The following is a 22,698-nucleotide window of genomic DNA, read 5'->3' as shown; positions in this document are numbered from 1 at the left end:
GCCTAGCCAAGAAATTCAGAACCAGGATTCAGACCCATGTAGTCTGACTGTGTGCTTATATTCTTGAATATTATGCTATGCTCCCTCTCATTTAAGAAGTGGCAGGGATTCTTCTAGAGGGGGAGGGCCAGATTTTGAAGAGTCATGTGTAGAATCCCAAGGAACCTGGTATTGAATCATTGACATTTTTTCCAGCTTTATTGAGGTATAATTGACATATAAAATAATCTGATTATGTCCATGTTTCAGAGAGAGAACCATAGCAGCAATGTGTAGAAAAGAGATGGGAAGGAGTATGGAGGCTGGGAGGCCAGTTGGAAAGCAGTTACTATAGATTTACCTAGAGTTTAAAAACAGAGATAGGAGGGAGGAAGAGGAGAGAATGAGAATGAAGGGTATTCATGGGGCAGAAAGAATAATATTAATTAATTGCAGACAGCAAAGAAAAGAGAGTCAAGGTTGACATTTCTAGCTTGGCTGCCGGTAAAAGACTCTTATGTTTGCTGAAATGGGAAACGGGAATTTATGAGATTTTTGGTGTAATAATAAAATAATTCAGTTTCAGATGTTTATGGTGCTTTGAGATCATCCAGGTGGAAATTTCTAGTAAACAGTTGGATATACTAGACAGGACCTCAGGAAAGATGTACAGCCTACAGAAAGAAAGGGATTGCCAGTGCACGAAGGGAAGCTGGAGCTCATAGTGATTGAGATTGCTTCAGGATAATTTGAACAGCAAAAGGAGGAGGAGATGTATGGATAGAATCTTAGAACACAACAAATAGGAAGAAAGAGAGAAAAGGAAGAGCAAGAAACTTGAAAAAAACTTCTATCCTTACCATTTAAAGTTATTTGGAAATTTACTTTGAAAGAATGCAGCAACCCAGTAACCTTTAGCCATAACATTAATTGGTTTTTTGAAAACTCTCCAGAAACACCTTGAGTTCTTAGAAAGGGATAGGATATAGAGAAACATTTTTCAAATTTTATTTTATCAAACTTTTATTTTATTTTAAAGAATTTAGAATTCTAAATGAGAGGGTAAGAGTAGCTTGGTCTCTAGAGTCTCATACAGAATACTAGGTTGAATTCTGATCAAATAGTACCTCCAGCAAATATTTGTATCACAAAGGCTAATGTAATCTAATTTTAGAAAGAATAAAGGGGCGCCTGGGTGACTCAGTCAGTTAAATGTGCTACTCTAGATTTTGGCTCAGGTCATGATATCAGGGTTGTGAGTTCAAGCCCCAGGACCCTCCTCAGCGCTTGCGCGTGTGCACGTGCACTCTCTCTCTCAAAGTAAATAAACTAAAAAAAAAAAGAATAAAGATGTAAAATAACCAAAATATAGCTACAATTATATGCTTTAAAACAACTGCTTTAAAAAAAAAGAAATTTAAGGGGCGCGCCTGGGTGCCTGAGTTGGTTAAGTGTCCGACTTCAGCTCAGGTCATGATCTCACAATCTGTGAGTTCGAGCCCTGCGTCAGGGCTCTGTGCTGACAGCTCAGACCCTGGAGCCTGCTTCTGATTCTGTGTCTCCCACTCTCTCTGCCCCTCCCCCACTCGTGCTCTGTCTCACTCTCAAAAATGAATAAATGTTAAAAAAAATTAAATATTAAAAAAAAAGAAATTTAAGGAGGAAATTAATTATAATTTAATATATACCTTTTGTACCCTAATGGATCACAAAAACAAGATGCCAATATTGATTATTAGAGCTAGCTTTATTTAGATCAAGGGATCTAAATGAGATCCCTTGATAATCCTTATTTCTGCCTTAGATCTATGAGCAATTTCTGTTTCAAACTAGAGGAACTCTGTGTATACTTACACCTCACCTTGTTCCAGAAAGGATTTAATGTAGTTCAGACCCAGAGTAAGTAAGAACTTCCTATAGGCATAAAAAAGAACAAAAGATGAATCAGCAAAGATCAAACAGGCACTGTCTCTAACTGAAATTAGCCCAAAAGAGCTAGCAAAGGTGAAATGGAATTTAGAGTAAGCAGTTCTGCCAGGAGTGGAAGAAACGCAAGAGGAAAAGTTTGCCGAAATATGTTGGTGATATACTTAGAATTCATAGGGATTACTATGACTCCTGCAGAGGAGAATGAAAAAGAAATTTTCCACTACCATGTTGTCCTCATTTCTAATTACACATTGTAGGGTTCTAGAAAAGGCAAAAGCCTTGCTCACTAGGAAATGACAAGCCTGCACATTGTCCTCCCTGGGGCTGCTAGCTATAGAAGACAGAGAGTCCTAGTCTCAGTAGATTGAGATTCAGATATTCCTGCAGGGTTCTTGGAGTCCCTGAAGTAGATAGTACCTTTTCTTGCTCTCTGCAGATGGATTTTCAAGGATAAGAATCCAGGAATCCAAGTTGTCCACAAACTCCCTAGTATTTGTAATTACTTTATGAAATATTATGTTTCCATTTTAGTTTAGGAATGATAATTTACAAAGCCAAAATTGAGTTTGTTGAAAGCTATATAGTGGCCCCATTTTTTGCTTTATGGGTCATACAGACTTCTGTGTCTCTAGGCACAATAGGAAAACAGCCACCTTGGAAAATAGTCTGGTACTTTCTCAAAAAGTTAAACATAGAATTACAATATGATGCAGCAATTCCACTCCTATGTATATAACCAAGAGAAATGAAAATATATGTTCACATAGTAACTTGTACGTGAATATTTATAGCAGCATTATTCATGTTAACCAAAATGTAGAAAGAACCAGATGCCCATTGCTGGACAAATGGGTAAGGCAAATGTGGTATATCCATATCACTAGATATTGGTCAGCATTGAAAAAAGAATGAAGTACTTATACATGCTGTAACATGGATGAACCTTGAGAACATTACGCAAAGTGAAAGGAGCTTGTCACACAAAATCACATGTTGTATATCCCATTTATATAAAATATTAAGAATAGGCAAATCAGTAGAGACACAGTATATTAGTGGTTGCCTAGAGCTGGGGGAGGGAGGGTGACTGCTAATGGTAGAGTGTTTCTTTTTGGGGTGATAAACATGTTCTGAAATTGTGGTGGTATTTGAACAGCTCTGAATATACTAAAACCCATGAATTGTACTATTTATTTATTTAGTTTATTTAAGTAATCTCTATACCTAATGTGGGGCTCGAATGTATGACCCTGAGGTCAAGAGCTGCACGCTCTTCCACTCTTCCAGCCAACCAGTCAGGAAGCCCCTACATTTTAAGTAGGTGAATTGTATCGCATGTGAATCTTGTCTCATAAAGCTTGAAAAAAGCCTTTGGGCACATTCCAGTTCAAGTTAAAGCTCACTCTGCAGGTAAGGAAGAGCCAATGGCAGGGAGCAGAAGCTAGAAGATACTTTAAAGCAGGTTCTGCTCAAAGTGTAGTTTTGTGGATGAATTCCATTTCTCAAATGTTCTGCTACCAGCCCCTGACAGGACAAGGGACTGCGACAGAATGTAAACCACCTTCAGTTCCAAACACACTGGGGAAGTGAGCCGATTTTTTTTTTTCCTCCTAGCAATACTCTTGGTGAGAGAAGCAGTGTGCTTATTTTACATTCTGACACCAGCACTTATCTCATCCCGGCCTGGCACTTTGAGCAGCTTTGCTTCAGAGATCCTCTAATCCTGAAAAGCTCATTTTTTAAATGAGCACACCTCTGGAAAAGTGGGGTGACAGGCCTGAGGTCATAAAACTGATTAGTGGTCTCAGGGCAGGAACTCAGGCTGTTTGTTGGAAGTCTTTACCTCTCAGCACTGACTTTAAGTCAAATCAGCCTGAAAATCTGGGGTTAGAGATAAAAGGAGTTTTCAACGAGAGGGTTCCTACCTCAACATCAGATAGTGGGTGGTTTATTAAAGGCTCAGATCTAGAGAAATCTGCTCTTGTTTCCTACTGAGCTTTACCACCTTTGCTTTTCATGGAGGCTAATGGGATGGGAGGGATGTAAGGCTCTCTCCCCTCCTGAGCCCTGTTTTCTGAAGGAGGCATTCAGAAGGGAGTAAGGACCTTCCTATGGTCTGATGGAGGAGGAACATATAGGGCAGGGCTGGTTAGGACACAGTTCAGTTGTCAGACTCATACCTTCAGACTCCGCCTTTCCTGTACTCAGTACCTTCCTGCTAAACTACATTGTGTCCCATCCAAGTCTGCTCTTTCCTAAATGCTCCAAAAATAACCTCTCTCTCCATCCTCCACCCCAATCAGAACAAGAAGACTCATCTCAGCCAGATGTGGGATGAATGCGTTGAATCCTTTAGAATTTTTTCCTCACGTTGATAGGTCCAATTCAGCAATACCAACTGTTGTAAGTGGTGGGTACACAAAGGATTGTACAATTCTCTGTAGTTAAACAATTTTTCAAATAAAGAAAAATAATGTTTAACTAGGTGGCTCAGTCGGTTGAGCATCTGACACTTGAGTTTGGCTCAAGTCATGATCCCAGAGTCATGGGATCCAGCCCCAAGTTAGGCTCCATGCTCAGCATAGAGCCTGCTTAAGATTCTCTCTCTCTCTGGGCGCCTGGGTGGCTCAGTCGGTTAAGTGTCCTACTTCGGCTCAGGTCATGATCTCATGGTTCATGAGTTCAAGTTCCACATCGAGCTCTGTACTGACAACTCAGAGCCTGGAACCAGCTTCAGATTCTGTGTCTCCTTCTCTCTCTCTGCCCCTCCCCTGCTCACACTCTGTCTCTGTCTCAAAAATAAATAAACATTAAAAAAAATTTTTTTTTAAAGATTCTCTCTCTCTCTCTCTCCCCTGCTCACATGCGTGCTCTCTCTCTCAAAAAAAAAAAAAAAGTTTAAATAGTTAAAGAATTTCTAGGAATAATAACAGTAATTTAATAGCCACCATTTATTGAATGCTTAATATGTGCCAGGTGATCCTATAAGATATGCGATGTTTGACAGCACTTCCCTGTGCACTGCAAAGAATCCCCATAGCACTAGATTTCCTTCTTCTCAAGTCGCTCTAGATCATTTTATCATTCTTGTCACTGCAGCCTCCTCCTCTCTTGGCTCAGCTCTCACCCTATTTCTTTATTTTTCTGCTCTCACCCTTTTTCTTTATTCTCCTGCTCTTTGCAGTTGGTTCTCAGCCCTGGCTGCACATTAGAATCCTCTGGGAAGCCTTAAGAAACTACTGGTCCCTGGACCCCATCCTCCCCTCCCAGATTCTGATTCATTTGGTCTGGGGTGGAGTCCAAGTGTCTGTGATTTGTCTTAACATTCCCCAGTGAGTCTAAAGTACAGGCAGGACTGCAAACTGCTGGACGGTGACAGCAAACCCAGACAGGGCAGGGCAGGCATCGGTCTTGCTTCTTAGGAGTTTGGACCAAAGGTAACTCCTGTCCACCTGGCTGATCTGCTTTAAGCCACTTCATTTATTGGTGTAACTGTGTAGCATGACTGTATATGCATGTAGCCATGTAGAACATTAGTGGGAATGTGGCACAAAGGCTATCTTGACCTCAGAGGTGGCCAGGAGATTTTCTGGAGCCCTTTGTTTTGTGGCGAGTTATTTCAAGAAAGGATCCAAGCCCAGGCACTTTTAGACACTTGGTCATTTTATATGTCTATCAGTGACTAGGTAAAATGATTATTCATTAAAGTGCTGGTTTGATTTATGTATGCATACTGTTGTTTTCTCTGACTCCTTACTTAACAAACACATCTTCCAAAAATAAAATCAATTTTCCTAACGACAATTTTAGCAAATGCCTAGGTACTCATCCCAGGGTGGATGGAATGAAAACAAAACGGCAGCAACAACAAAAACATGCTGCAGAGATCAGTTAAGAAGCATGATTAGAAGCACCTGGGTGGCTCAGTCAGTTAGGTGTCTGACTCTTGATATCAGCTCAGGTCTTGATCTCAGGGTTGTGAGTTCAAGCCCCACATTGGGCTCTGCACTGGGTGCAGAGCCTAGTTAAAAAAAAAAAAAAAAAAAACATGATTAGTACTCTTATGGAAGGATTATTTCTTCTGGGGGCCTACATGCATGTAAGAGTTACAGAGTTCCTTTAAGCAACATCTTGTCCAATATTTTAGTACAGGAGAGGAAATATTTGAGAGAGAAAGGCTGTGAAATGAAGTATTCTAAGCTCCTGATTATTATCAGACATTAAAATAAAAGTGGAATTAAAATGATTTTTTTTCCTACTTTTAGCAAGTCTTACTATCAAACTCCACTCATTGGGCCAGAGACCCTGTGGTTTCAGCAAAAGACTTGCCCCCATGTAGCACGCTACCTACACTTATGAGTTCATTGGCCAGCCAAAATTGAAATGATTTTTTATTTTTTTATTTTAAAAAAAAAAATTTTTTTTTGAACGTTTTATTTATTTTTGAGACAGAGAGAGACAGAGCATGAACGGGGGAGGGGCAGAGAGAGAGGGAGACACAGAATCGGAAGCAGGCACCAGGCTCTGAGCCATCAGCCCAGAGCCCGACGCGGGGCTCGAACTCACGGACCGCAAGATCGTGACCTGAGCCGAAGTCGGACGTTTAACCGACTGAGCCACCCAGGCACCCCTGAAATGATTTTTTAAAAGACATTTAAATATCTGTCTCAGTTTTCATTTTACTAGACAGAAAACTAAAATCTTAGCTGGCCAGTTCAGTATTGGATGTGTGGCAGCTCCAGCACTGAGAAAAGGGTCCTGGGTTATGGCTTCTACTGCAGATTAGCAAATTAATCTCCTCCCAGAATAGCTAGGGAGAGTCAGGCTACCTGATTAACAGGGTGAATTTTAATTCGTTTCTAGACCAGAGAAAAAAAACCCGTTTTTAAATGAAATTTGTATTTTAAAACAAATGACTTCTAAACCAGGACAGGAAAATTCTCCTGCAGGTTAGGGAGAACTCACTTGTCTATTTTTTGGAAGTTGATTAAGGATAGATTATATGTAGTCCATAAATAAATACAAAATATATGCTTTATTCTTTTTCCATCTGTTACGTGTGAATAATTAAGAATTCATTTTACTTCATTATTCTCTTTAATGACTTGTTAAAACTAACCTCTAAAAGCCATTAAACAAATTACTATTGTTTCTCTGTGATCATAGCACCAGTTGAAAAATCTTGGTTTGTAATTATTTCAAGTTATTACAACTTATAAAATATTTATGCCTGAACATCTGCTGGAAGGTTATCTATCCTTTAGATTTTCTTCACTTTTCCAGAAAACCTTTCACATCCACATGTGAAGGGAGTTTTCACCATCCAGCTGAATCCTGTGAGGTCTCCCTTAATCCCTTTTCTCATTAGATATGGCTTACTTTACCTCTGTTCTGGAAGCATGGAAAAAGACAGGAATTACTGCAATAGGATTAGTTGCTGGTTGCATTAGTAGCCCTAGCAACTGAGAATTAACTAACGTTTTGTCTAAAAAGCCGCTAGTTATATTTTTAGACCTGAAGGAAATGTCTGCCAGCCCTGCCGATTCAATGTATTGGCCCCCTTAGTGTCTTTGCTATGTACCCTGGATGAATCCTTTCTTTAGTGAGACTCAAGTCCTGTGACAAAAGAAGGGAAATGATCTTTCCAATTGGAACCATCAAGTAGCAAAAGGTCTGGTGATATAACCACATAGTTTTGCATATCAGAAGTTACTCATCAGATCTTTTCATTTTTCAGTCCTGTGTATTTCAGTTCGGTTTGGACAAGTATTTTGTTGACTGTCAGAGATAGAGGCGAGTAAGATAGTAATAGTACGGACCAGGAGCAGACTGGCTGAGACAATTAGGGGTAGAATTGGGAACGGCTGTGAGGTCACTGGAGACCAGGGGCCGAGTCTTTCCTTTTCTCTGACATTTAATCAACTCATGATTTCATGCCTTGACAGTGAAGGACACTTGGCAGATGAAGTTCACACAGGTAGTAAGGATAATATGAGGCCAGCAACAAGACAATAGTGGTGTCTCACTGACCTGAATTTGTACCTGTGAAGAAATAGGAAAAAACAGAGCTGGAAAAGCAGCTTGACATATTGTGGAGGGCCTTGAACACATGGCAGAAGAATTTGTCCTTCAGTCAGTCATCAGTGGAAAGCTAATGAAGAATTTTAAGCAAAAATACTGTCATGATTAGAGGTAGAAATGCTCTTTAGGAAGATTAATCCATCAGTGAGTGGGATATATGATAATGGATGGTTATGAGGAAAGACTGGGAGTTAACTAGTGAAGAGGTTACTGCGGCAGTTCCAGTGAGAGGTGGAAAGTCCTGGTAGCCAAGACAGCAGGTACCATACCTTTGTCACATCCTCACCTTTATGGCTCTTAACCATTCCCATGCACGGCTACCTGATGGCTTCTACCTGAAAGCACTCACATCTCTTTGACTGGGGCCTCTCTAGCTACTGGAGCCTGCTGGACTGTACTCTGGGCCAACCAGGAGTTAACAGCCTCCAGGAGCAGCCTTCAACCAGTGCCTGAAGGGAACTAGTGGAACCCATCTATCTCACCACTCATTTGGATAATTTTGAACCACATTCACACAGTCTGCCAAAGTGCCTCAGAGGATTGGGTCCCTGTTGCCCACAGCCACAAACTGTTTAGTCACATATGCTTTATTGACTTCCTACCTTCCCTGACACACTTCACCACTCCTCTACTGGTGCTCCCTGCTACCACCTTCCAAATAAATTGCTTGCACTCACATCCTGTCTCAGGGGCTCTTCTAAGGGAATCTAATATACCAGGCCTTTACTAGAGTGGAAAGAAGCGGTTTCTGGCATTTCCTGCAAAAGACACTGAGGAGGAAGAAACTAGAGGATTTGGCAGTTTACTGACTATAAGATTAAGGGAGAGGGAGAAGGCATTGCCACCGACAGTTTTAACTAGGAAAATATAGGTGTCATTTATTTTTAAAATGGGAAGTTAGGGGGCACCTGGGTAGCTCAGTTGGTTAAGTGTCCAACTTTTGATTTCAGCTCAGGTCATGATCTCACAGTTATGGGATCAAGCCCCACATTGGGCTCTGCACTGAGCATGGAGCTTGCTTAAAATTCTCCCTCTCTCTCCCTCACCTTCTTCCTCTCTCTCCATCTTCCTGTCCTCTACTCAAGCACAGTCACACTTTCTCTCTAAAAAAAAAAAAAAAAAAAAATGTTAAGGGGCGCCTGGATGGCTGAGTAGGTTAAGCGTCTGACTTCAGCTCAGGTCATGATCTCGTGGTCCATGGGTTCGAGCTCTGCATGAATAGACTCATATGTAATAAAAATACCAAGGAAGGATTTCTTCACCTAAATTCTTGTGACAAATTGTGCAGTCACTATGAATGAGCATGGTAGTAGATATTATTCCATTTAGATTTTACAAATGCATTTAAATCAAAATATTTTTTAAAGTATCTCATCTTAGGGGTGCTTGGGTGGCTCAGTCGGTTAAGCGCCTGACTTTGGCTTAGGTCATGATCTCATGGTCTGTGACTTCAAGCCCTGCATTGGGCTCTGTACTGACAGCTCAGAGCCTGGAACCTGCTTCAGATTCTGTGTCTCCCTCTCTCTCTCTCTGGCCCTTCCCTGCTCGTGTACTCTCTCTCTCAAAAATAAATAAATGTTACAAAGAATTTTTTTTTACATAAATAAATAAAGTATCTCAGCTTAGCTGATATATTTATGATTTACATAAATAAATAAAGTATCTCGATTAGCTAATAAGGTATACCAGGAGTCATTTAACTTCTCTCAACTCAGTTTCCTGTATAAAATAGACATAATAAGGGATCTTTCTCAGGGTTTTGTTTTGTTTTGTTTTGTTTTTTAAATAATTTTTTAATGTTTATTTTTGAGAGAGAAAGAGCACAAAGCGGGCGAGGGGCAGAGAGCGAGGGAGACACAGAATCTGAAGCAGGCTCCAGGCTCTGAGCTGTCAGCACAGAGCTTAACGCAGGGCTCAAACCCACAAACTGTGAGATCATGACCTGAACTGAAATCAGAAGCCTAACTGACTGAGCCACCCACGTTCCCCTTCCTCAGGGTTTTGTAGACACAAATTTAATTATTTAATAATTGTTCACCATTGTAAATCTTGTTAGGTTAACTCTCTTGTTTGGAGAGTTTCATAGTTGCAGACCTCAGTAAGATGATAGTAGGCAATGTGTAGTGTTTTAGGCTTGAGATTAGTTGGAGGAATCATTAAAAACTGTGGCTTTCTCAGGCTTCTCATTAACAATTGAATGCTGAGCAAACATAGCCTTCCCATTCCGATCATGGTTTATTGGAATAGTAGAGTCAGGATGGTACAGGTAACTGTTTTTATTAAAGCAATGTTACCAGATTCCTCTCCATGTTACTCAATTTCTAGTTATTTGGTCTCACATATACACACACATATTCATATACACATTCTCATTTATTCTACAGAGAGGACTGCCCTCTCCTCCCACAGCTCAGACAAAGCATTTGTGAAGCTTTCCTGCCGGAAACAGAGCCCTTATTGATGAAGTTCACATGAAAAACATTTGTTTCAATGCATCATGTATTGAGGCATAATCACCTTTACATAATATAACATTTTAAGTGTTCGTTGCAGTGTAGTGCAGCTGGTGCTATATGGATATATTATTGTAAAACAACATATTTAATAAATCCAACTGGACATTCCTTTATCGAGAGTGAAGGCAGTGCCAGAAAACCACACTCACTGGTAGACAACACTCAGGATAAAGAAAGCAGTTCCCGAGGCACCTGGGTGGCTCAGTTGGTTAAGCACCCGACTTCAGTCATGATCTCGCGGTTCGTGAGTTTGAACCCCATGTTGGGCTCTGTGCTGACAGCTCAGAGCCTGGAGCCTGCTTCAGCTCTCTGTCTCCCTCTCTCTCTGCCCTTTCCCCGCTCATGCTCTGTCTCTCTGTCTCTCAAAAGTAAATAAACATTGAAAACAAATGTAAAAAACAAAAAACAAAAAAACAGTCCCCCAGTTAGAAAGCAGCCACAATTAAAAATTTTCGTGGCATTATTGTAAAGTCTCTTTTGTTTGTTTGCTTGTTTTTTTAATTAATCAATTACTTTGGTTTTGTCAGGCATAATTTTTTTTTTTTTTTTCAAAATAAAAGTGTAACTTTTCACTGTTTCTTTCTAAATTGATCCTGTTCTTGTTAAATTGGAGACACATTTGAGTTTGGTACTGTGTATTCTATTTAAGGTATTTGTATCAGTCTTGCCCTATTTTTGTCAAGCCTTCCTTGCATGACCAAAGTCTTCTGGTCAGTGCCAACTCAGATCGTGTTGACTTTATATGGAATATGTATGAACTGCAAGATATGAATATGATAAATTATTATTTTTCATAGTATGTGCAAACAAAGGTTATTTTCTCATGTTTATGTCTTCTTGTTCTTTTTACATTTCTGCATTATGCAAATCCTTAGCCTCATAATTTTAAATTTTGTGCTTTACCTGTCTCTGCTTACAGACACCAAGGACTTACTGTTGTGCTAACACTGAAGACTTGGAGACAGTTATTCACCACGTGCACAGTCTGTACCCTTCTGCTCCTTTCCTGGCAGCAGGGGTTTCAATGGGAGGGTAAGGTTTTTCCTTTCTAAAATGTCTGACAGGGGTGGCTCATTTGGTTAAGCTCTAACTTTTGGTTTCAGCTCAGGTCATGATCTCACAGTTTCAAGAGTTCAAACCCCATGCCAAGTTCTGTGCTGAGAGCATGAAGCCTGCTTGGGATTCTCTCTCCCTCGCTCTCTCTCCCTCCCCCACTTGAACTCACTCTGCCTCTCTCAAAATAAATAAAATTTAAAAACATTTTTTTGATAAAATAAAATGTCTGAGAGAGAAGTGGACTTACAGACTGCTTCTTTCAGAACTCTATAAACTACATAGGCATTTTAAAATAAATGTTTGATTATTTTTGTCTTATTTCACCATGTATGGTTGAATGAATGAAGTAATTAATTCAGGTGACTTTTAATTTTTCCTTGGCAACCAGTCTCTGTGGTGAAAAGGATGCAAGTATCTCCTTGGTATACTAGGATTTTGTGAGCCTGAAGGCTTATTGGAATCCCATGATGTTGATTCCCATCACTCGACAGCTGCCATGTTGACCTTCAGATTCCCTAATGTACTCCCAGCCGTCCTTGTAAGTGCGTCCTCCAGCACCACACAGGAAGCTGACCTTGTAGTCTGACTTTCATCATTCCAGTCATAGAAGTAATCACTTCTTGCTCTCTCCAGCTGAAGAGACCTTCAAAACTGTTTTTCTCCAGGTGTGGTGTTTTTGTTTGTTTTGTTTTGTTGCTGGGCAGATGGACCTACCCTGGAATGCTCTCCTAGAAACTATGAAGTTTTATTGTTAACCCTACTCCAGCTGCTATTTTAAGCATATGAATATTATAATTTGTGCTTCTTGCAGTTACATTGAGGATTATTTGGAACATTTATGCCATGTTTACTCATTTCCACTAATAATTATTTATCTTTTTTTGTTCTAGTGATTATGAACTTAATAATCTGGCAAAATTTTAATTATCTGGCATTTTACCATGCTTAGATTTCCTAAGCTCTTGTCCAGAAGTACTTTTTTAAATCAGCAAACACATGAGATAGAAAGTGTATTTTTTCTTAATTTTGTCATTGATTTATCTGCCATTTCAATTTTCAGAACATCTTAGGAGTATATTTACCTGAAAATGAATAGGCTTTACAAATGATAGATTCCGAAAAATAGTCTGTAACCACAGCTTTTTAGATTCTGAAAAACATAAAACTAAGAAGAAAAGAATACATTTCTTACATTAGCATGGAAGGTCTGACTTGACCTACTAAAAAGGAAGAAATCTGAATCAGTGCAGAAAATCCAGGCAGAATCTGTGAATTGTGCTCAGTGTACTTCTCTTTCCTTTGCTCCATAATGTGAGCCATAGAGGACAGGGTGCCAGCTGAACTTTTTCCCTTAATCATATAAATTCTTGACTTTTTAAAGGCCAGACCTTACATAAACAGGCCCAGATTCTCTATTCAGAAGCTCCTGGGAAATGCCTATTCATGTCCCTTTGAAGCCTCAGTGCCTGAAGGCAGAACTTGACCATTAGCCTTTGCGCTGATTGAATATTAATGTCTTGTAAATTGTTTGAAGGAAGCACCCTTTCTAGTTGCCTAGCACTGTGACACGTTCCCAAGTGGGCTTACCACTTGGGGATGTTTTACAGCTTGACACATTTTTTTTTTCTTTTGGAAATGCAACAGACAAAAATGTAGTCTGTTGAAGATCCTAACTTCCAGTGCCCTTGTAGACTGGATTAATCCCCATACCTGTGATGCCTGTGACCCAGTAGGGGATTTAAGCCAGAACTGAGTCTAGCCAAGGAATTCATGTCATTCTAGACCCAGTCAAGTTTCAGTCTCCCAATGAGATGATAAACAAGCTTTAAAGAATGTATTTAAGGGGCGCCTGGGTGGCGCAGTCGGTTAAGCGTCCAACTTCAGCCAGGTCACGATCTCGCGGTCCATGAGTTCGAGCCCCGCGTCGGGCTCTGGGCTGATGGCTCAGAGCCTGGAGCCTGTTTCCGATTCTGTGTCTCCCTCTCTCTCTGCCCCTCCCCCGTTCATGCTCTGTCTCTCTCTGTCCCAAAAATAAATAAACGTTGAAAAAAAAAATGTATTTAAAATTCACATAAAAGTGAAGAGAATAATGATCTCCCATATATACTAATAAGCTGGTTTCAATAATAATCAACCTTCTTCATACAACTTCAATAATTATCAACTCACAGATAATCTTGTTAATCAGTCTTACCCTCCATTCCTCCCCAATTCTGATTATCTTAAATAAATCTCATCTATCATGAGATTTATATCATTTATAAATATTTCAGTAGGTAATTTCTAAAAGGTGATTTCTCTTTAAAGCACACACACACACTGGTATCAGACCTGAACAAAACTAACAGTTTCTAAAAATCATCAAGTCAAATATTTTGTCAGTGTCACATTTCTTCGACTTTTGGTTGGTTGGTTTTACAGTTTGAGTTAAGAACCAGATAAGGTCCATAATTAGGGTTGATATGCCTCTTAATCTCTTAATTCTGGATTCTTTTCTCTCTCTCTCTCTCTGTCTCTTTTCTTTTGGTGAAAAAATGGAGTCCTTTTTCTGTCAAAGTAAAACAAACTGTTTTGGAGTAACATCTTGGTATTATTTTGCTCTTGAATAATAGCCAAGGAGTATCCCCCACTACTTGGTCATGAATACTACCGATCCTTCCTACTCCTGAGAGCTTCCCTTCCAACCCTTCCAATTTGCCCATTATCTTACTGACATGCAGGCACTCTCTGACTTCAAAACAAAGAATAGGGCCACCAAAACTAAGACCCTAGAATGAACCCTTCACAGAAGAGTAAACGTTATTCTTTAAATGACTTAGTGAACCACAGAACCTTATACCAGGAGTACAGTCATCATCATCATCATCATCGTATTATTATTATTATTTTAGGAGTACAGTCATTATTAAGAGTCATTTGCAAAAGCAAAACAAAAATCTCCACTTTTGATTTAAAACCTCCTCACACTCACTCTGCAAGCCAGTTGGTTTGGGAAAGAGAATGAGACAATTTTTACCCATTTCTCCTATTTCACAACCTTGGCAATTGGAGAAATAAAGAATGGAAAATACAATGAGAAGCAGAATTTAGGCTATCGTCCCTTTTTTAGTTGGCAATGGTAAACTTATATTTCTGACATTAGTGTTAGATTAAACCCCATTCTCGTTCCTTTTACCAAAATAGAACTAGATTAAAATTGGGAAAATTGATGGAATCAAAGGAAAAGTGGAAAATGTGTGATAGATAAGGACAAAGAATAGGAAAGAGTAGGAAGAGAAAATAAGTGATTTGGGGGCCAAAAGCTCTGCCATAACTCAGAAAGTCTAACTCTACACTAGGAAGCCCTTTGGAGCCCTTTAGAGGGCTCAGAGGCAACCAGGATGCCCACACAGACCCATTACTCACAATCTCCAGGGCTAAACCCAGACATCTGTATTGTTCTGAAAGCTCCGCAGGTGATTCCAATGTGCAGCCACATCTGAAAAACCACTCCTTCTTGCTTTCTCATCTATGCCAAGGGTTGGCAAACCATGGCTCACAGGTCAGATCTGGCAATCTGTCTGTTTTTGTACAGTCCAAGAGCTAAGAATGGTTATTATATTTTTAGATGATTGAAAAAAAAAAAAAAAGAAGAATAGTTCATGTCATGTGAAAATTATGTGAAATTTATTTAAATTTCATCCATGCAGAATGTTTTGTTGGAGCACAGCCATGTCCATTCACCTATATATTGTCTACAGCTGCTTTTGCAGTACAATCATAGAGTTGGGTATTTGTGACAGAGACTGTATGGCCAGGAAGGCCTAAAATATTTACTGTGTGGCTAATTATAGAAAAGTTTGCCTGAAACACCCCTCACATACTAAAACTAAACATTCACCTAGAGACTGAGGTCCAAAGATTTGTATATTTTTAATGATGATCATTATCATTTTGTTATCAATATCATTTTGATAATCTATGTGGCCTGGACATTAGAAACATTCTGTTGGGAGCACCTGGGTAGCTCAGTCGATTAAGTGTCCAATTCTTGACTTCAGCTCAGGTCACCATCTCACAGTTTGTGAGTTCAAGCCCCCTGTCGGCCAATGCGCTGATCGTGCAAGCCTGCTCGGGATTCTGTCTCCCTCTTTCTTTGCCCCTCCCCCGCTTGTTCTCTATCTGTCTCTCAAAATAAATTAAATTAAGCTTTAAAAAAAAGAAATTAGATGTCTTGAGAGATACAACAAATTAATCACTAAGTTTCCTGTTTCTCCCCATTTTAGTATGCTGCTTTTGAATTACTTGGGCAAAATTGGGCCAAAAACTCCATTGAAGGCAGCTGCAACTTTTTCAGTTGGTTGGAATACTTTTGCTTGCTCTGAGTCGTTGGAGAAACCACTCAACTGGCTGCTTTTTAATTACTATTTGACAACCTGCCTCCAGTCTTCAGTTAATAAGTGAGTCATCTTTTAACATCTGACATCTTCAAACTTTTTGGATTACATGCCCCAACAGAAAAAAGTTGTAAAGTATAACACTGCTAATACTTGTATATTTATGTTTGCATTATATGCATTTACTAACCCAAATATTCTTTGTTATAAATATATACAAAAAATAAATATTTTAAGTATAAGCTAAAAATATAGGTAAAAGTTATAATGTTTTCTTTCTGTATCCCAGTGCACTGTCTTGTACAACCTGTAGGGTATGTGTCCCCACTTTGAAGCTCACTGTTCTAAATTATTCTAAAGGACTAAAAGCATTAGCATTGAATGTGTTGAGTAACATTATACTCTGTTTCCCTAGTTCTTCTACCTATTGCTAATCTTATCAGTACCGAATTCTTTCCTAGGTAGTGAGCAATGTTATTAAGTGTTATTAGTGCTGAATAATGTAGTTTCTTAAGCATATGCTTGCAAACATATGTTTTAGAAGCTTAGGAAAATGCACTTGGATATTCTCAGCCCACACATTTCTTAAGATTATCAGAATACTATGTTTGCATTAGTTTTTCTGGAATTGTTTGTGTATCTTCTAACATTTAACTTGGTGTGATAACAGAGAACAGAGGTGTCTCTGTTTCTATTTTGATGACTATTACCATCTATTTTTAGGTGAATTGATCAATGTAATATAAATGCTAAATAAAAAGTATAGTTAATTGGTACATGACTTCTTGAAAACCATAGTTATCCCAAATGTTGACATTAAACATTGGATTAAACTTAACCTACTTATTAAATTACAGATGTTGAGTATAAAATATTGATTAAAATATTTAAAAATTAGATCACTAATTACTCATCACTGAAATGGGGCACAGTAGTAAGAAAAGTGAATGATCTGAATTAAAGTATCAGTTATATAAGAAAAATGACCACTATTTAGGTTTGCCTGGCTGGCTCAGTCAGTGGAGCATGCGACTCTTGTTCTCAGGGTCATGAGTTCAAGCCCCACAGTGGGTATAGAGCTTACTTAAAATTAAATAAATAAATAAATAAATAAAATATGTTTAAAAAGAAAGAAAAATGACCACCAGTTAAAAAATAATCACACAAAGTATAACTTTTAATTTTCAATATAGCAACTTAAAAATAATGTCTTCAAGTGGTTTATCCAATTGAAAGCTTCTGGCTTAAGTAAGGCCTTTTTGGCCAAATTGATTTAACAGCAACAGTGTGTAGGTACAAGTTGTTATGAAACAATATTTACATTTATTATTACAAAACTAGTTATAATATCTTTCAGTAAAGAAAAAAGTACTCTTAAAAAATATCTTTAGGATAAATATCAATGTACTTAAGTCTGATTAAGTAAATAGTTACTGAGTACCAACTTTGTGCCCTAACATAAAACAGTGTTAGACTGTTTTGTTATTTATTATTATGTATTTTAGGTCTGATTGAGATAGCAATATCCTCAATTTTTTTTACCTTAATTTTTTACCTTTAAAATTATTTTGTTGCAGGCACCGGCATATGTTTGTAAAACAAATCGACATGGATCATGTCATGAAGGTAGGAGAGAAACTTTATTTAATATTTTTATTTCCTCTTTGGATTCCAGGAGTAGAAATAATCTGTTTTTATTTTTCAGGCTAAATCCATTAGAGAGTTTGATAAGAGATTCACTTCAGTCATGTTTGGATACCAAACAATCGATGATTATTATACTGACGCCAGCCCTAATCGTAGACTAAAATCAGTAGGAATTCCAGTGTTGTGTCTGAATTCTGTGGATGATGTTTTCTCACCAAGTCATGGTAAAATTAACTTATTTGTATACATTTTGACATGAATTAACCGGGTTCTTTTTAAATTTTAATTATTTTTGAGGGAGAGAGGGAGAAGGCATATGCACGCCAGGGCAGGGAAGGGCAGAGAGAGATGAGGACTGAGGACCCGAAGGGGGCTCTGTGCTGACAGCATCGAGTCTGATGCAGAGCTCAAACCTGTGAACCATAAGATCATGACCTGAGCCGAAATTGGATGCTCAACTGACTTAGCCACCCAGGCACCCCTGAATTAACAGTTTTAAAATACTGTTCTCTTTAAGAAAATACAGTAATGAGAAGTAAAATATCAGACATATAAACTGTTTTCCACTGGAATAGAAAAAAATTACTAAATACTCATAATTTATATCTAAATTTCTGAGATCACTTTAAAAAGTTTCACAGACGCTTATCTAGTTAATTGTGAGAGGTTTAGAATCAATTATGACTGAAATATTTTGCTTGTTCTCATTTTTTATAACTTTTCCTTCTTTAATCTTTTTTTTTTTTTTTAACATGTATTTATTATTGAGAGACAGAGACAGAGCATGAGCAGGGGCGGGGCAGAGAGGGAGAGACACAGAATCCGAAGCAGGCTCTAGGCTCTGAGCTGTCAGCACAGAGCCTGACGTGGGGCTCGAACTCTTTGCCTTACAAGTCTGTTGTCATCACTTGGCTTTTCTTCCTGAGCTTCTTAAGCAGAAGACTTTGACATTTTTTTCCCCCTTTTAACCTGGAAGAAAACTTGAGACCTTATAAACATGACATCCTTGAATATCTCAATGAGTGTAGCACATTCGGTCCCATCTGAAAAGAAACAGTCTTTGTTTTCCCCCTGGATACCGTATAAAAAAAAATTATGCCCAAATCAACTTTCTTGCCCTCTTAATTTAAGAAATATGGAATTTGGGGGGCGCCTGGGTGGTCAGTCGGTTAAGTGTCCAACTTCGGCTCAGGTCATGATCTCACGGTTTGTGAGTTCGAGCCCTGCATCAGGCTCTGTGCTGACAGCTCAGAGCCTGGAGCCTGCTTTGGATTCTGTGTCTCCCTCTCTCTGCCCCTCCCCTGTTCATGCTCTGTCTCTGTCTCAAAAATTAATAAAACATTAAAAAAATTAAAAAAAAGAAATATGAATTTGGTAGCAAAGATATATATGCATGGGCTGGTATACTGAAGCAATACAAGATGATTAGAAGTCATCATAAGGATCAGTAGACTCAATCTCTAATTTTTTTCTAATGAAATTTCACAAAGCTTTTTATACATTTTTGTTCTCATTTCTCCCCTAAACATTTAAAAACATATTCCCAAGTACTTCATTAAAAAAAAAAAATTAATCTGATTACAAACACAGCACACGCGTAGTGTCAAAATTTCAGAAAATCCCCAAAGTGTATAACAATAAAAATCACCTATCATCTCTGCAGGAGATGTCATTTTTATATGTGATTTATGATTAATCACAAGTAATTTTAGATGGCTGGAACTTTTTGGCCTTTCACCACATACCAAGAAATGAAACAGTGAACTTTAGTATTAGTTGAATTGCATGGTGGTTATTTAGCCTATATTCATTGGATTAAGAAAGTCTACTATTTCTCCTTCTTTTTTAATATTTCACAGACCCTTCTTTTACCAACAAAAACTTCCCAGCATTTTAACCTGCCCCATTTGATTGAAATTTAAACTCATCATTTCCTATTCTTTCCCAAGCCCTTAAGATAGTCTTGCCACATTGAAATAGGAGACAATTGTCTGCATTCTGAGAGCGCAGGCAGCCAGCATCTTTCACATGACTCAAACGTGGCACAGCCTTTTGTTCTTCTGGTATGTCTGTAACTATCGATGTTATAAATTCCTGAGTGTATCCAGAGTGTGAAATTGGAGCTCATAATAATTTCATCAGAGGCAAATGAAGCATTCTAAATTGAAGCCTTTAATGTGAGGTGAAAAAGGAAAAACAAAAATAGTATGTCATTTCACCTGCCCCTCCCCTTAAGCTCACACACCTTATCCCAAGATAGGAAGTACTCTTCTTTAGGTGGGGCCAGCTAAGGATAAGAGTTCAGAACCCCTTTGGGCAAGGGCTTGGCTTGCCAGGCCTTGATTTAGTCTCTAAGTTTATTCTTCAGGGAGTGTTGTGAAGGTCAAACAGAGCATCATCTGCACAGGGAGTTTGGGCACAGCAGCAAGACCCTTGGAAGGGTCTCAGTTCTCCTAGAGTGTGTCAGCTTCCTTTCCTTCATTAGAAGGGTATGGGGGTAGGGAGATCTTACCTTTAATTAGCTAATTTACCTTTAAGACTCTACCCAAGATATGAAGGTCTAAATACTGCAACAACCACGTTACCTTAATTAAGGAGATAAGATTTAGCAGTATCTGAAATTAAAACACTTCTTATGCCAGGTAGTGATTCACTATAGATCTTAAATCAAAACAGTTTACTGAACTCCAAGTGTGGGAGAAAGAAATAAGAATAAAACAACTTTAATTCACATCCTTTAATAGATTTTGTAGAGTATATGAAAAGATTGTCATTGCGAGTGAATTATTTAAATATTGCAACTATATTTTCAAAATAAAATTTTTCTTTCTCCTTACTATGAATAGAAACTCAGACGAGGAAGAAAAAGAAAAATCACCAACGTTTAACCACCCAAATATAAACACTGTTATCACTTGGGAATATTTTATTCCACTCTTTTTTGCTATCTGTATATATTTTTACTACATAAATCGTTGTTTAACTTTGAGTCCTTAATATTGCCAACAATTGTATTGGCCCCTCAGGAATCTAACTTCATGTAAAATTAACCAAAGTCATACATAATGAATTTATAACTCTTACAAAGGTGAGAAGATTGTTGTTTGTTTTTTGTTTTTCCTGGTGTAATACCTAAGTGGGAATCTTATAGCATAATGTAAATATTCACCATTCCTTCCATTACCTTACTTTAATTTCTCAAAACAAGACTAGGCCTTTTTATACTTTTATGTTATGATTAAACACTTGGATTGATTCTTCCAAAAATGATGGTTCAGTATGTAACTGTAAACATGATCTGTTATAAGAATGCATATGGTTGTGGGGAGCCTGGGTGGCTCAGTCAGTTAAGACTTTGGCTCAGGTCATGATCTTGTGGTTCATGAGTTCGAGCCCTGTGTCAGGCTCTGTGCTGATAGCTTGAAGCCCTGGAGCCTGCTTCAGATTCGGTGTCTCCCTCTCTCTCTGCCCCTCCCCCCCCTCAAAAATAAATAAATATTTAAAAAATTAAAAAAGAAAAAGAATGTAGATGGTTGATATAAAGTAGACTTATTCCATTAGCTGTACTAATTACAAATATTTATTTATGTAATGGTGTTTCAGTTTATAATGATTAGAAATGATAAAATTATGTACTATTCCTAACAGGAACCAGTAATAATTATATATTTTCCTTTCTCCTTTCCTTCTCTTACCTCCCCCCTTCCCTTATCTTTTTTTTTTTTTTTTCCCCCAAGCTATTCCAATTGAAACTGCCAAGCAAAACCCTAATGTTGCTTTGGTCCTTACTTCTTATGGAGGCCATATTGGTTTTCTGGAGGGAATCTGGCCAAGGCAGTCCACTTACATGGATCGAGTCTTCAAGCAGTTTGTTCAGGCCATGGTGGAGCATGGACATGAACTCTCTAGCATGTAGTTGTTTAGGTGCATTTTGTCTGAACTACCATGTAAAGGCAGCTCAGCTTAGTGCACAAATCTTAACTACTGTATATAAAGCAGATATGCCAGCAGGTAGTGAAGAGGTCCAGAATGACTTGCAAAAACTTTTTTGGGGAAACAAAACAACTTTGTAGAAAGAAATGAAATATAGATTTAGACTGTAACTTATGTAGATTTTATTTTTACTATGCCTTACCAAGTATGACCTTAAATAAAGTAGTCAAACATGGAATCGCACTTAACCAAAACTATTGTGTAAAAAGATTTTAATTCCTCAGGGTTTTAATTTAGGCCAGTATTTTTTTAGATGACTCATTTTAGGTGATTTAATGGTACTTTAATAACTGTTAAGAGATTTGTGTTATTTGAATGTAAGTTATAAGTTGGCACATTCCTAAGGGTATTTATACCCAATGATGATAATGTGAAGACTGAAATAAGATAAAATACAATGCGCTAAATCTTTTGTGTATTCTAACTTTGAAAAGCAGATGCAAAAATGTTAGATTGACTTCTATACATGCTCTTTTACTCTGATAATATTAAATTAAGGCTAACTTATGTTTTATAACAATTATACTTTACATGCTTATTTTTAAAATAGTATATGTGTATACATATATATCAATATATTAAAATAAATTCTATCATTTTAAATTGTTTCTTTGTAAGTCTTCATAAAAAAATAATCTCTAGAAATTAATTTATGATAATTTCATGAATGCATTAGTAAGAAATATTAAAACTGTTTTGTTTCACTGTTCCCAGAATATGGGGTTCACATCATTTGTACTAATTAAAAATACTTTTAGCTTCGGGAAACTTGTCTAACAGTGACTTAGGAATTATGATATTTAACTATCTTGCATTATTAAACGTCTTCAGGTAGACCAGGGCTGGTGTGTTACTGGTGTCATCAAGGACTCAGGCTTTTTCTGCCTCCTCTCCATCCTTAGCAGGGGGGCCAGTTTCTCCAGAACACAGGATGTCTGCTGCAGCTCAGCCATCAGGTTTGTGTGTTCAGAGAAGGAAAAGTGGGAAGGATGGGGCCAGACATATCAGATATAAGACTTGCACTTATATCCATTGGCTGGAACTGTGTCACATGGCCATCCTGGTTGAGAAGGAAGGTGGGAAATCAAGTATGTCAACTTTTCCATTTGCAGTGTAGGCAA

General features: G+C 38.1%; 1 protein-coding gene and 1 pseudogene across 2 annotated transcripts in view; one reads left to right on the top strand and one right to left on the bottom strand.

The window, feature by feature from the left end:
- ABHD3 (abhydrolase domain containing 3, phospholipase) overlaps positions 1–22,180 on the top strand; it is a 38,898-nt gene extending 16,718 nt beyond the window's left edge. For both annotated transcript variants that reach the window (XM_045457700.1, XM_045457701.1), the window contains 5 exons: positions 11,425–11,537; positions 15,827–16,000; positions 17,515–17,563; positions 17,643–17,808; positions 21,322–22,180. In XM_045457700.1, coding sequence (XP_045313656.1) covers positions 11,425–11,537; positions 15,827–16,000; positions 17,515–17,563; positions 17,643–17,808; positions 21,322–21,500 — 681 coding nt within the window. In that variant the 3' untranslated portion in view covers positions 21,501–22,180. The remainder of the gene's footprint in view (positions 1–11,424; positions 11,538–15,826; positions 16,001–17,514; positions 17,564–17,642; positions 17,809–21,321) is intronic.
- Positions 6,166–6,297, bottom strand: LOC123588626 (annotated as a pseudogene).
- Positions 22,181–22,698: the final 518 nt, after the last annotated feature.

Source organism: Leopardus geoffroyi, chromosome D3 (genome assembly GCF_018350155.1).
Source record: "Leopardus geoffroyi isolate Oge1 chromosome D3, O.geoffroyi_Oge1_pat1.0, whole genome shotgun sequence".
Taxonomy (NCBI): Eukaryota; Metazoa; Chordata; class Mammalia; order Carnivora; family Felidae; genus Leopardus; species Leopardus geoffroyi.
Note: the sequence above shows the minus strand (reverse complement) of the source record. Positions and strands in the feature narration are given on the sequence as shown.